Consider the following 15,148-nt stretch of genomic DNA (forward strand, 5'->3'; position numbering starts at 1 on the left):
GGTCACTAAGATGTGCACTGACCACCAGGGGGCAGACGCTCAATGCAAGAGCTGCCCCCTGGTGGTCAGTGCACTCCCACGGCCAACCTCCTGCAGCCGGCCAACCTCCCATGGTCCTTCCCCCCGGCCAGCCGGCCCTGATTCGCCCCAATTGCTGGCCAGGCCGAGGGACCCCACCTGTGCACGAATTTGTGCACCAGGCCTCTAGTTATTAATAAAAGTAATAATAATAGTCACTATTTATTGAGAGCATACATTGATTCAGCCTGCAGAGTAGATGATGATATTCCCTTTTTACAGCTGAGGAGACTGAGATTCAAAAAAGTAAAACACTTCGTGTGAGGTCACCCCACCATAAAGGCAGGATTCGTACTCGTCTTGTACTTCAGTTAATAGTACTGTACCATTAATATATTGTTCCAATTAATTTCCAAAGGCCATAGTTCTTTCCATTTATCTATATCAAGGGCCAGCAGACTTTTTCTGTAAGGAGATAAGAGTAACTATTTTAGAGCTTGTGGGCTGTATAGTCACTGTTGCGACCCAACACTGTCATAGAGTGAAAGCAGCCGTAGGCTCTACGTAAATGAGTGGGCATAGCTGAGTCCTAATAAAACTTTATTTACAAAGTTAGGTGGTAAATGTAATGTAAGATTGGGACCCTGGACAGTAGTTTGTTGACCTCTGATCTATATCTTGTAAGTTTAATGAGATGCTAGCTGACAATAAAAGCCTTCAGGATAACCCAAAAGTTAGAATTAATAGCAAACAAATCTTTATCAGGATTCTTGGTGACCAAAGAATCCTTAAAATACAATAGCTGAAAAACCTTGAAGCTGCAGGTGCTGCAGGAAAAGAGCCAGCCTTCAAATGTGCCAAATACTGTCATTTATGAATTATTCATTAGCTTTAAAGTAACCTCACCTGGATTCTTCAGAACTGTCAAGACTGTAACAAACAAGGACCAAATACAATGTGGTTTGCTGGTTTGGTCCTAGAGCAGAAAAAAAGGCATGAAAGGAAAAAAATACTAGTGAAATCCAAGCAAAGCTTGAAGCGGAGTTAACAGTCTTGTGTCGATGTTAATGTCTTAGTTTTGATAATGCACCAGGGTTATATACAATGTTAGCAGGAGAACTATGTGAAGGGTATACAGGAACTTTCTTACTACCTTTGCAACTTTCCTGCAAATCCACAATTATCTATACTAATAAAAGTGTAATATACTAATTAGACTGGACATCTTCCAGACATTCATCCGGATGTCCTTCTGGAGAAAGCCACAGTGGTAGGGCCGAGGCAGAGATGGTTAGGGGCGGTCAGGCCAGCAGAGGAGGGCAGTTAGGGGCGACCAGGCCGGCAGAGGAAGGCAGTTAGGGGCAACCAGGTCAGCAGGTCAAGGTGGTTAGAGGTAATCAGGCAGGCAGGGGAGAAGTTAAGGGCATCAGGCTGGCAGGCAGAGGGGTAGGGGTGATCAGGTAGGCAGGCAGAGTGGTCAGGGGTGATCAGGCAGGCAGGCAGGTGAGTGGTTAGGAGCCAGTGCTCCTGGATTGTGAGAGGGATGTCCGACTGCTGGTTTAGACATCTGCCGGTTTAGTCAGACATCCCCCAGGAGTCCCGAATTGGAGAGGGTGCAGGCCGGGCTGAGGGACACACACACCCCCACCCCCACACCCCCACCCCCAGCTTCCCATACACGAATTTTGTGCACCGGGCCTCTAGTTTCAAATAAAAAGCTAACATACATTTATTTATTTATTGACATTCCTAAACTTACTCCAGTGTAGAGAAGCGCAGGATCTATGTGAGGGCAAGGTGAATGCTGAGTCTGAAAGTAAGCCCAGTTAAGTTGAGACCTTAGTTTTAAAAATTATACTTAACTTTGAGTCCATTGAGTCACCAAAAGTGGACTTTAAACCTTCGGAGCCTCAATTGCCATTGAAACGATATGGTGCTGCTATTTGTGGGCTGATAATGCCTCCTGTAGAGAAATGAACTGCTCTATGAAGACAGCAGAGCTGTTTTTATGGCACGAATGTGGGCTGACAGTTGGCTTGTTCCAAAGGTTAAGATTCTGCAGAGATGAGCAAGAAGAGTGGAGCGGGTGAGAGGTCATTTACAAAGATTGTTACAACCCAGCTTCCTAAACACGGACTGATGTTACTGCTCAGTAAGCAATGTGAACACGATCAGCCACTTTTCCCAGGTGCCTTTTTATTTACATAAGAGAAGAAAGCCTGATACAGGCTTACATGAAGCCTAAGATCGACTTTCTTCTCTTATGTAAATAAAAAGGCACCTGGGAAAAGTCCGTGTTTAGGAAGCTGGAATAAGCCAACTGTCAGTCCACATTCGTGCCATAAAAACAGCTCTGTTGTCTTCATAGAGCAGTTCATTTCTCTACAGGAGGCATTATCAGTCCACAAATAGCAGCACCATATCGTTTCAATGGCAATTGAGGCTCCGAAGGTTTAAAGTCCACTTTTGGTGACTCAATGGACTCAAAGTTAAGTATAATTTAAAAAAAAAAAAAAAATTTATGCTGAAACCGGTTTGGCTCAGTGGATAGAGCATCGGCCTGCCGACTGAAGGGTCCCGGGTTCGATTCCGGTCAAGGGCATGTACCTGGGTTGCGGGCACATCCCCAGTAGGGGATGTGCGGGAGGCAGCTGATCGATGTTTCTCTCTCATCGATGTTTCTGGCTCTCTATCTCTCTCCCTTCCTCTCTGTAAAAAATCAATAAAATATATTTTTTAAAAAATTTTATTTCTTTGGAGAAACTGAGAGAACTAGAATTGAAAAGACACATTACTATGATTTTTAAAATTTAGGAAAATTTTAATCGTTCTTAATAAAGGACTTTTTAAAATTTACTCCACCCCCCTCATTGAAAAAAAAAATGGATTTTCTATAGTGGTTGTTTATGAAAGCAATTTTTATAACGAAAAAGATATAATAAAAATATTTTTAAAATATATTAATGTCCCAAAATAAGGATCCATCTGATAGGCTACTCCACAGGAAGAGAAGCTGGGAGGAGAGGGAGCAAACCATTCGCCATAGCTCCCCGTGACTTCGGCTCATGGGTTCTTTTCCTTTCGTCTTATTCCTCTCTATTTCCCACATGTTCACTAGTGCACAGATTTCCTTTTTCTTCGGAACAAAGTGTATTTTTAAAAGCCTAAACCAACGTCATCTTGTGATCGTCAGCCACATAAATATTATTTTTTAAATGGAGCGGCTAAATTTGGCGCTACCCAAAACCACATGTTCCCTATGTGCGCGCGCGGCTGCGCTTCTCCGGAGGCCGGGGCGACGGGAAGCTAACCTGCCGTGTGCTTGACCTTGCAGGTGGCCTCGGGGGAATGCAACGAGGACACGGAGGTGTACAACATCACCCTGTGCACCGGCGACGAGCTCACGCTCATGGGGCAGGCGGAGATCCTGTACGCGAAGACCTTCAAGGAGAGGTCGCGGCTCAACACCATCTTCAAGAAGATCGGGAAGCTCAACTCCATCGGCAAGCTGGGCAAGGGCAAGATGCCCTGCCTCATCTGCATGAACCACCGCACCAACGAGAGCATCAGCCTGCCCTTCCAGTGCAAGGGCCGCTTCAGCACGCGCAGCCCGCTGGAGCTGCAGATGCAGGAGGGCGAGCACACCATCCGCCACATCGTGGAGAAGACGCGGCTGCCCGTGAACGTGACCGTGCCCAGCCCGCCGCCCCGGAACCCCTACGACCTGCACTTCATCCGCGAGGGCCACCGCTACAAGTTCGTCAACATCCAGACCAAGACGGTGGTGGTGTGCTGCGTGCTGCGCAGCAACAAGGTCCTCCCCATGCACTTCCCGCTGCACCTGACGGTGCCCAAGTTCAGCCTCCCCGAGCCCCTGGGCCAGCGGGACCTGTGGCCTGAGGCCCTGGTGCACCACTGGCTGGGCGTCTGCCAGGAGCAGTTCGACATCGACGAGTACTCCCGGGCCGTCCGCGACGTGAAGACCGACTGGAGCGAGGACTGCAAGAGCCCCAAGAAGGGCCGCTGCCCCGGCCACAGCCACGTGCCCAGCTCGCTCAGCTACGCGCGCGACGAGCTCACCCAGTCCTTCCACCGCCTCTCCGTCTGCGTCTACGGCAACAATCTCCATGGCAACAGCGAGGTGAACCTCCACGGCTGCAGGAACCTGGGGGGCGAGTGGGCCCCGTTTCCCCACGACATCCTGCCCTATCAGGACCCGGGGGACAGCGGAGGGAGCGACTACCTGTTCCCCGAATCCAGCGAGGAGTCCACGGGGGTCCCGGCAAAGCCCGAGCTTCCCTACGAGGAGCTGTGGCTGGAGGAAGGCCACGCCGGCCACCCGCCGCTCGCCCGCTCGCTGAGCGCCAGGAGCCGGTGCGAGCAGCCGCGAGGGTCGGCCCGGTCCAAGTGCGCACCCTCTCCTCTGCCCGGGCCGCTGGGAGGAGCAGCCGTGCCGCCGGCCGAGATCGCCCTACCTCCACCTCCAGTGCCTCCCAAGTCCGAAGCCGTAAGTCCCACCTGGTTGCGGGGGATGCGCGGCGCTCCTGGCCCTTTGCTGGGTCCCGCAGGTCCCCCACTCCCTCACGTTCCTTACTAAGGAGAGGATAACTCCCCAGGGAAGGTTCTCAGAATGAGCCTGTGTGCTTAGAGTGATTTATCACAGCCTGCTGGACTGTTTTTACTGAAATGAAAAGTGCACTTCCCTTTTACTTTTTCGCCAGGCAGGGTTTTACTCTGTGTTTGAAGAGGAACTCTTATAGAGTTTTTAATAGGAGAGGTGTGGGGTGTTGTTCTTTTATAATTTAACAATTTAATGCATCACGAAGCCATCACATAGTAACTCTAAATCACTTTCCACCTAAGAGCAAACCAAAATATATGCAAAGTAAAAAGAATTACAAAAGGAAATTGACCAAGTTAAATTAAGAGAATTTATGTACTTGGATGCTGAAAATTTTAAAACATCATTCATTATGCCTGGGCCGGTGTGGCTTAGCGGTTGAGCATCGACCTATGAACCGGGAGGTCACAGTTTGATTCCCGGTCAGGACACATGCCCGGGTTGCGGGCTCGATCCCCAGGGTGGGGCGTGCAGGGGGCAGCCGATCAATGATTCTCTCTCATCATTGATGTTTCTCTCTCTTTCCCTCTCCCTTCTCTGAAATCAATAAGAATATATTTTTAAAAAATAGGAGAGATTTAAGCATGACTTTTGCTGCTGTGCAGAGAACAGATCATAGGGAGGAGCGAGCAGAGGCCGGGAGCCTAGAAGGAGGTGATGACAGTCCCAGAGGGATGAGAGGGTGGTGCCCTGCGCTCCGCGGCTGGTCGCAGAGGGTGGCGGGGAGGAATGAGCTGCTTGAGAACAGGGGGTAGAGGTGGACAGTGCTTACTGATAAATTGGGTGTGGGCAGTGAAGGGAAGAGAGAAATCCAGGCAAACGCCTCGATTTTTATTTAGGCTGAGCAACGGAGTCGGGGTTAGTGCCGTTCACAGTGACAGGGAAGCCTGAAGGAGGAAGTAGATTTATCTGTGAGGGAGGAGGGATCAAGAGACATCAGCATAATCTGCATCTCTTTCCTACATCCCCGGAGTGCCCTGGAGATCAAAGTGCAGTGGGTGTGCTGATGTACACACACCCCACACACACACCACACACACCACACACCACACACACACACATACCCCACACACCACACATAACACACACACCACACACACATCACACACGCACCCCACACACACCCCACACACACACCACACACACACACATCTCACACACACACACACACACACACCACACACACATCACACACACCACACACACACACACACACACACACCCCACACACACACCACACACACATCACACACACCACACACACCCCACACACACACCACACACACACACACACACACACACCACATACTCCACACACACACACACACACACACACATCACACACACCACACACACACACACACACACACATCACACACACCACACACACACATCACACACACACACACATCACACACACACCACACATACCCCACACACCACACACACACACCACACATATCACACACACCACACACACATCACACACCACACACACATCACACACACACACATCACACACACACCACACATATCACACACACCACACACACATCACACACACACAGCACACACACATCACACACACACACCCCACACACACACCACACACACCCCACACACACATCACACACACACACACATCACACACACACACACCACAACAGAACCAGGGGCCAGGGTGATTCTCTTAAACCCTTAACACAACTCAGTCAGTGCTGGCGGGGCTTCCATCAGATTCGAATATGAGAGGTCAGTGTAGGAGAGGAGCAAGGGCCCTCTGTATCGCCACGGTCTTTGGTGGACAGGCACTCTGAGCCTGTGCTACTCATTGTTGATTGCTGGGTTTCATTAGGCCTGAAGGGAGCAAGCACTAGAGGCACTGAGTGTAATTCTGTTCATTCATTGGACAGTACCTATTGCAGTGGCTTTTCCTGTCGCCAGCAGGATCCTTAAAGGAAAGAACTCACATCTATCACAGTCAATAGACAAAATAAAAACCCATCTGACTGAAGCCCTGGAGTGCTCTCCGCCCCCCAGGTGGTCAGCACGCTTGTCCGGAACCCTGGTGCTGTGCAGAACCCCGTGTCAAAACCATGCAATTACCTAGGGGGGTGAGATGCTAGAAATATGACCGTCGGTAAGACCTGGGCTCTGAATTCTAGCGCCTTTCCGTTCGTAGAGCAGGTAACGGATGAAAAGAGGTGACTAGCATACAAGTTAAAATGTGATGGTCGGTGGAAAAGAACTATGTCCATAGATGATGTGTGCGGGGATTCAGGGGAAAAAGAAAGCTCTGATTGGGTGAAGAATGAAAGAAGGCTTTGTGACATTGTCAATGAACTGACAGAATGTATATGAACTGGAAAAGCGGAGAGACGAGAAGGAAGGACATCTCGGAATAGCATGAGCGAAGGTGTGGAAGCTGGGACGGGTGCGGAGAAACAGGAAGTCGTGAGGGGCTGGTAGAAAAGGGGGGCTGAGGAGGGTGCATGAGGCAGTGGCGGCCCAGGGGCTGGAGCCAGGTATGGGCACCAGGACATCAGACAGCGCCTGCGCCAGGTGCCATGCTCGGCTGCCCGTGCAGAGCCCTCGCTGCTGCCGTTTCCTGAGAGGCCCACCTCTGGCTCTTTGCCCCAGGACCTAAGAACTCCCCAGGAACCGCAGGCCTGGGCTTCCTCCTGCTCCTTGACCTTCAGGCACAAGCTCGGCGACCCCTATAGCCGGTGGATGTCCCGGGATGTTTGGGGGAAGTCTTGGCAGGGTTAGAGTCCTTGGTCTTTTTATTCATGTCAGAGGATGCGCCCCAAAAGACAGGTAGGAAGTCAAAGGACACTCCCCCTGGCAAGTACTCCAGGCGACTTTAGTCTCACCTCAGCCATATAGTTAATGTTTCCTGAAGCCTGGAGCCCTGACAGAAGCTGTTCCTGTCGGACTTTGGCCCTGCCTGGCACATAGTGGGAACTCCTGTTTGTTGAGTCATTGATTGACTCCTGCATGGTGGTCACACCCAGTCAGTTATGTAACCGAGTCGAAAGGGAGGAAACTGTATTTTGCCTGTGGCACATAAGATGAGATAGAACATAAGTATGGAGGCTCTCTCTTGACCCTGGTACCAAGAGAAAAATGTTAAATGTGAAACTAAAAGCAGATCTTACGGGAAAAAGAAAAGGGTGGCATCCAGTCTATACTGTGATTTCTCGTGATGTAGGAGAATCTTCTCAGAGCATGTCCAGTGTTTATAGAACGCTGTGACCACAACGATTTTTTGTAAACACCTGAAATCATTTGATTTGCTTTAAAAAAATTACACTTTTGAAATGAAGTGGCGCTTTTTACAGGCTCTGTGACCGTGAAACGAGTTTCCCCTCTTTAGCGCGTGTGTGGGATCCAGGGGACGTGGTGACTGTCAGATGCGGCTTCAGCTGGGGGTTGTCGGGAGGGAACTTGAATGTGGCAGAAATCCCGGTGCTCCCATAGAACTAACTAGAAGCCTCTGCATCGCGCCAGGGGAGTAAGTCCTGGGGGAGAGACCAGCCCCGTGTCCCCCGGCTCTTCCGCCTGATAACTAAGGAAGGCGCTCAGCTTTCCAGGGACACAGTGTCTAGGAGGATGCTCACTGCACCCCAGTGTTTAGCAATAGAAGGAGCTGGGGCCAGGGACCAGCAGAGAAAGTGTCTTTCACGGGAAGGGCAGCAGGGCTGGTGGTGGGCGGTGAGCTCTGTGTTGCTGTGGCCCAGGACCCAGGCAGTCAGAGGTGCCTGGCCCTTTGCAGTGTGTCCGTCCGTTCATTCTGGCCTGCCCTCCCTGCTTCGGGGGCGCAGTGGTGCTCTCTGCCCAGCAGTGTTGACGGGCTTTGTTCCTGTCTGTACAAGTGAGGAGAACTCTGTCCCCGCAACCATCATGCTGCATCTCTGTCATCCAGCTAGGCGGGTCAGCGCTTTCCCACCCACGCTCTAGGGCAGCGGTTCTCAACCTGTGGGTCGCGACCCCTTTGGCGGTCGAACGACCCTTTCGCAGGGTCGCCTAAGACCATCCTGCATATCAGATATTTACATGATGATTCATAACAGTAGCAACATTACAGTTAGGAAGTAGCAACGAAAATAATTTTATGGTTGGGTCACAACATGAGGAACTGTATTTAAAGGGCCAGAAGGTTGAGAACCACTGCTCTAGAGAGAGAACTAGGTGTGGGACCAACAAGATCCCAGAAACGTGACACCCCCCCCCCCCCCCCTCTTCTCTTCTGTGCTTGATACGGCTGTTTATAAAGTACGCTCTGGTCCTTTCGTGTTTTCGTAAATATTGTTTAATACAGGGGTTTTTTTGTTAAACAAAATTACCACTGACCTCTCCACAAGGTGAGAGATGGTTCCCTTCCTAACAGGAGTGTCCCAGGGAAAAGCAAACCGTTCCCGGCTCTAGGCCTGGAGGGGAGCAGCCATGGTGCCCCTGAGGACTATGGTAGGTGAGCCGGGCTGAGGGGCATGCCCGGCTCACGAGATGATGGCAAATTGTGCCAAGTGCCCTCAGATCAGAATGACTTGACCGTCTCTCTTAAGTGAACTATCATCATTGTCTCTGACGTTTCTTCTAAACACATCCTCTCTTCCCTAGCACTGTGGGCCTCTCTCCATATCTGTTTCCTGGGCACTGGCTCATACGTCTAAGATGTGCCTCCAGGTGACTGTGAGTGACGGACTGCAAGGCCTCCTCCTTTTTTGTTTTCCTCTCAGAAGTGCCATGTTGGGGAGCAGTGATGGGAAGGCTGTACATGGCAGGAAACCCTATAAACAGCACGTTTGACTTCAGACGGCTGTGGTCCGTGCAGTGAGTGACGCGTGGTCAACACTACAGGACCACAGCCTTCCCCAAGCTCGTGCACCGGGTCCAGCCTGGGGGCCTGGGAACCCAGAGGCGAAGACCCTTCTTCGTCTCCAACGGCAGAACCAAGTGTGTTGACTCTGGGTTAGTTGTTGACATGGCAGCACGTCCTGAGATTCGTGAAAGGAAAGTCATAGAAGGAGCTGGAGGCCGTCACGCTGGTTCACACCGAGTTGCACTGCGACGGTGACGAAGGATCCGTCACCCTCCGGGACGGACAGGGGCGCCCCGCAGCCTGTGGGACGCGTGGAGGGGCTGAGTCCAGAGTGGGTGGGAGCATATGTTCGTGTTACAAGGCTGGACGTGCATCGGAAATCAGGCGCCTGTCACGCAGCCTCCTGGGTGGTTGGGGTTTGAGAAAAACACAAACCACAGGGTGCATTTCATGCCACGGCGACGGGACCGAGATCAGTGAGTGCGGACGTGAGCGGGTGTGCCTGCCTCCGACAGGCTGACCGACCGACGGAAGGAGCGTGAGAGGGAGTGCCCGGAGTCCCTTAGAGGGAGTGCCCGGCGTCCTGGGGTGCCCACGTCCCCCTCTGGCGCTGGACGGGGAGCAGAGAGAGCGGCCATACCGGAGGGTCAGGGTCAGGAGCTAGAGGCGCGGAGCTCCCTCCACCTCTTAGCAGCTGCGAACCTTGGGCGAAGTATTTAACCTCCTGAGCCATTTGCCGTGGGCGTATAACCTCTTCACTGCATGATTATATCGTGCGAGTCCTTGGCCCTTTTCCCTGGCGTTCGCTGAATAGTAGGCGTCACTTAAGACAGGATGGACTTTGACTTAGGGTCGTGATTTGGGGGGAGTTGTTGCCTCTGTCCTTTCCTATCGAGGGGTTCCAGCCTCTCCAGAGAGTCAGGGAGGCTGAGGGGGACAGGGGTGGGAACAGGCACGCCTGCCTCCACAGCCTGCCCCCCCAGGCCCGGGCACCCAGGCCCGGGCACCCAGGCCCGGGCCAGTGGCCCCCGTGTTCCAGAAGTGCGTGGGATGGTCTCCTTTCCCTGGGTCTCTGGGAGATTGCAAAAACCTGAGTTTAAAAATAACAAAACATTCTTTGCATCTGACTGTAAAAACGTCTGCCTGATAAGCTGGGTGTTACGTGATGGTTCCCTGGCTGTGGAGGCAGATGGGGAGCCGTGATAGACCCGCAAGGGAGCCACAGACACGCTGGGCATCACGTGGGCCCCGCAGCACAGGGCTCGTCCCTGGGGGAGGGGACTGACGGACAGAGTGGCTGTGGAGGAGCCACCTGTGGCGCTAAGGCTGCAGCTGCAGGTCCGACACTGGCAGGTCCAGGCAAACCCATAGGGATTAAGGCTGAGGAGTGGCCTTGACTCGCTCTTCCTCGAGATGTCACAGCCCTGCAGGTGTCTGCCCTGCAGGATCAGGGGCCTCCTGTGACTACCTGAGGCTTAAAAAGAAATGCTATAATATGAGCACAACCCCTGGACACAGACAATAGGGGGTGAGGGCATGTGCTGCGGGTGCGAGTGGCCGGGGAGAGGCCCATCTGGGAAAAAGGAGACTCATTTAACACTTTAAACAATAAAGAATTTAAATTTTTTTAAAAAATCTGACATTTCTGTCAGTAGGGTACAAATTATGTGAAAATCTTGATTAAAATAATCATTAGTGATTTTGCTGAAAAGAAAGCAAAGCAAAAAATATGAAATAAATATATAATAATGTAAAAAAATAAATGCTATAAAAATACGTGGGTTGTTTTTTTTTTTTTTACGTTGATTTCAGAGAGGAAGGGAGAGAGAGAGAGATAGAAACATCGCTGGGGATCAAGCCCGCAGGCCAGGCATGTGCCCTTGACCGGAATCGAACCATGACCTCCTGGTTCATGGGTTGATGTTCAACCACTGAGCCACACTGGCCGGGCTAAAAGTAGGTTTCCTTATGAACTGGGGAAAGTGGCTATGAGAATTGATTCTACTCTGAATTTTTATTTATTTTGTCCTTGGACTTTTCCCCTCTGTCAAATATTAATATTAGATAAAGGCATTAAAGGACAGATTTTTCTTAAATAAGCCTGACATATTAATATTCAAGTTTTTGGTACTAAAAATATTAATCTGGAAGTGATTATTTACTTTTCAAAATAATTGCTCTACCAAAGGACTCGCTCAGGAGTTCACTAATTAATGAGTCTCCCAAGGCATCTGACATGTAATTAATTTTAATCACAGCCCTTGAGATGTACTCTGTAAGCAAGCCTTGTACCTAGGCCCCCACTTGGTCATTGAAATGAGCACTAAATTATTGTTGTGTTTTAGTAATTTTGAAACTAATTGCCTTTGGTTTCATGGAGGTAATTTGATTTTAAATGAAACCTCAGCCGGGATTTTTTTTTTCTCCCGTGTCCATGGAAAGTCGAAATGATGACACTGCTGATAAAGTTATTAGAATGTTCTATGGGATAGCTCTTGTTGCAGACCTGGACTCTCAGATCGCATTTGCATAAAATCACATTAATAGGAGGGTCATACACCACTGAAACGTATAGATGTAGCATGTGCTGTTATACTCCTTGCTCAGAAAAAGTCCTTTTTACCCCCTGCCCAAGGGCACATTCTCTCCCTCCGCCCATGGGAGCACCCTCGGGCTTAAACAAGCCCCCTTTTCAGACCCACTTGCCCTTCTGCTCCCGGAGCGGTCCCCTGCACCCCCGCCTGCCTCCCCTGGGGCTTGGACCGGAGTCTGGCTGAGACCCGGCCTGCGTGGGTCCCTGTCAGTGCAGAATGCTGGACAGGAAACCTCCGCACCTGAGAGGCAGGATCGACTGTAAACCCCTCTGCCCTGTGTCATCCATCACAGAGAGGCTCGTCTATTGCCATTTTGTTCTGATCAAACTTGAATTTCTGTTGGGCTGCAAATGCCCCTGGTGGATCCATGGCAGGGTTATGAACTCTTCGTATAAAAGCCTCTTTATAAATACGATTTCTGACCGCTGTAACGATTCTGTTATCTGGGAGAGGGAGTGCGGGAAGAAAGGGAAGACAGGAGGCAGGGGGCAGGCAGCGAAGGCAAAGTTACAAAGTTCGAGGAAGTGCGGTCACAAGACTGCCGTCCCCGGTCGCCGACAGGGGCCCGAGGTTGGCTTTTCAGAGCAGAAAACCCACAGGAAAGGGGAGTCCATCCGTCGTCTGTGTGTTCCCTGTCTCGTCTTCACACAGAAACAAAATGGCCCTTCGCTGCCTAAGCATCTGGAACCCCGGGCGTGGCTGCCCTCACGTCTGAGATTTTCACTTCCCGCGTGTGGGCTCGTCAGCAGGTCTCCAGATTCGTTGCCTTTGATTTAACAGTGGAGTAACCACTGCTAGGAAAGTTTCTTTTTAAAAAAATAATATATTTTTTAATTGATTCAGAGAAAAAAAGGAGAGGGAGAGAGAGATAGAAACATCAATGATGAGAGGGAATCATTGATCGGCTGCCTCCTGCACACCCCCTACTGGGAATGGAGCCCGCAACCCAGGCATGTGCCCTTGACCGGAATCGAACCGGGGACCCTTCAGTCTGCAGGCCGACGCTGTATATCCACTGAGCCAAACTGTCTAGGCCAGTGGTCGGCAAACTCATTAGTCAACAGAGCCAAATATCAACAGTACAACGATTGAAATTTCTTCTGAGAGCCAAATTTTTTAAACTTAAACTATATAGGTAGGTACATTGTTATTAACTTAATTAGGGTACTCCTAAGGCTTAGGAAGAGCCACACTCAAGGGGCCAAAGAGCCGAATGTGGCTCGGGAGCCGCAGTTTGCCGACGATGGGTCTAGGGCAGAAATTTTTATTTTATTTTATTTTTTTTTTCAGAAAAAAAAAAAGACAGTTAAGCAAGAAACATGTCATAGTAAGTGTACCATTTACTCGTCTTAACCTTTGTCCTTGGTCCAGTTAGTGAAGGGGCGTGTGCGTGTCACTTCTTCCATCGGAGAAAAACAGGGAATTCCAAGAAACAAGGACTTTTCAGGAAACATCATCACACCACAAACCCCGTCCCCCTGTGCTGCCTCATGAGCACTGGGTGTGTGTTTGTTTATCTTCCTGTAATTCCTAGGAAGTGTCAGAGAAAGTTCATGTCACAGGAGAAAGACGTCAGGTCACAGGTAACGTGTATGAAACACTCTACACGTCTACGTGTAACCCTGTCTCCGGTCACGCAGGCCCCCGGGCATCATGCTTAACACGCGGCTGTGTGGCCAGACGGCCTTGTTTTCCATCGTCCACCAGTTACTGGTCCTTTGCCCTCTGCTCTTTGCCCTTTGCCCTCTCCCAGCTAAAGAGTTAGAGACGTGGGCAGTGGAGAGGGGACGGGCGGCTCCCTGCCCGGGCCAGGTGGGAGGTAGGTGGTCCCGGGGAGCTTTCTGGACAGTGTTCTGGGAAAGGAACTAGTCCCATGCGGTGACGCGTTTGGTGGGACCGCAGATGGGCGTTGGGGAGCTGGGTTCTGGCTTCGCTGACCGCCTTCACTGGGAAGCATAAAGCTTCCCAAAGCCATTTGCTCTGTCGGGGGTGCTCCGACCTGGCTTCAGCTGCCGGGGCAGACGCTGCCCTTGGGGACTTGTCCGGCGAAGGCAGAGGGCGACAGCAACGCGCGTGTCCTCTCTTCCCTCTTTGGGGAGAGGAGAGCACAGGTCCCCGGAGTCCATGCGCCCTCGGCCTCCTGCTCACCTGTCCACACCCGGCACATTCTTCAAATTTCTTCCAACTTTAAAAAATGAAAATAGCCGAAACCGGTTTGGCTCAGTGGATAGAGCGTCAGCCTGTGGACTGAAAGGTCCCAGGTTCGATTCCGGTCAAGGGCATGTACCTGGGTTGTGGGCACATCCCCAGTAGGAGATGTGCAGGAGGCAGCTGATCGATGTTTCTCTCTCATCGATGTTTCTAACTCTATCCCTCTCCCTTCCTCTCTGTAAAAAATCAATAAAATATATAAAAAATGAAAATAGAGCCCGGCCGGTGTGGCTCAGTGGCTGAGCATCAACCTCTGAGCCAGAAGGTCACAGCTCGATTCCGAGTCAGGGCACATGCCCGGGTTGCCAGCTCAATCTCCAGTGTGGGGCATGCAGGAGGCAGCCGATCCATGATCCTCTCTCATCATTGCTGTTTCTATCCCTCCCTCTCTCTCCCTTCCTCTCTGAAATCAATTAAGATATATTTAAAAGTAAATAAAATCTTAAAAAACATGCCTCCTTCGATCCTGGACCCTTTCTGATAACTGGCTCCCCCTTACTTCTGGCCAGTATTCCTGAAAAGATGGCCTGGTCTCACCGGCCACCCTCACCTCCTGTTCTCGCTTTGACTCCCTGGGACCGGCTTCTGCCCCCCTCACTGGACTCGGGCTTCACCTGCTAAGATCCCCAGTAACCTGCTAACTATTAGTAACGTCCAGACCCTTCAGACTTCCCCACATCTCTATCCAGACTTCCACCTTTCCTCTCTCTCCCTCCTGCTGTCCACCTCGCCCCGGACACCATCCAGCACGGCTCTGTTCTGAGTGGGGAAGATGGGCCCAGGCTGCCTCCCTCCCTGTCTCCCGCTCCCCCTCTGTGGCCAGCTCGGTGTCGCTGCTCGGTGGCGATCTCAGTGCCTCCGGAGTCCAGATCCTCTTGGCAG

The 15,148-nt window shown here is 51.0% G+C and overlaps 1 protein-coding gene across 2 annotated transcripts in view; it reads left to right on the forward strand.

Moving 5' to 3' along the window:
- The window catches only part of GAREM1 (GRB2 associated regulator of MAPK1 subtype 1), a 153,247-nt gene that overhangs the window by 130,315 nt on the left and 7,784 nt on the right, over positions 1-15,148 (forward strand). For both annotated transcript variants that reach the window (XM_070421213.1, XM_070421214.1), the window contains exon 4: positions 3,353-4,525. In XM_070421213.1, the coding sequence (XP_070277314.1) occupies positions 3,353-4,525 (1,173 nt within the window). The remainder of the gene's footprint in view (positions 1-3,352; positions 4,526-15,148) is intronic.

This window comes from Myotis yumanensis, unplaced genomic scaffold (genome assembly GCF_028538775.1).
Source record: "Myotis yumanensis isolate MYYU_CA2020_CCGP unplaced genomic scaffold, mMyoYum1.0.hap1 SCAF_7, whole genome shotgun sequence".
Taxonomy (NCBI): Eukaryota; Metazoa; Chordata; class Mammalia; order Chiroptera; family Vespertilionidae; genus Myotis; species Myotis yumanensis.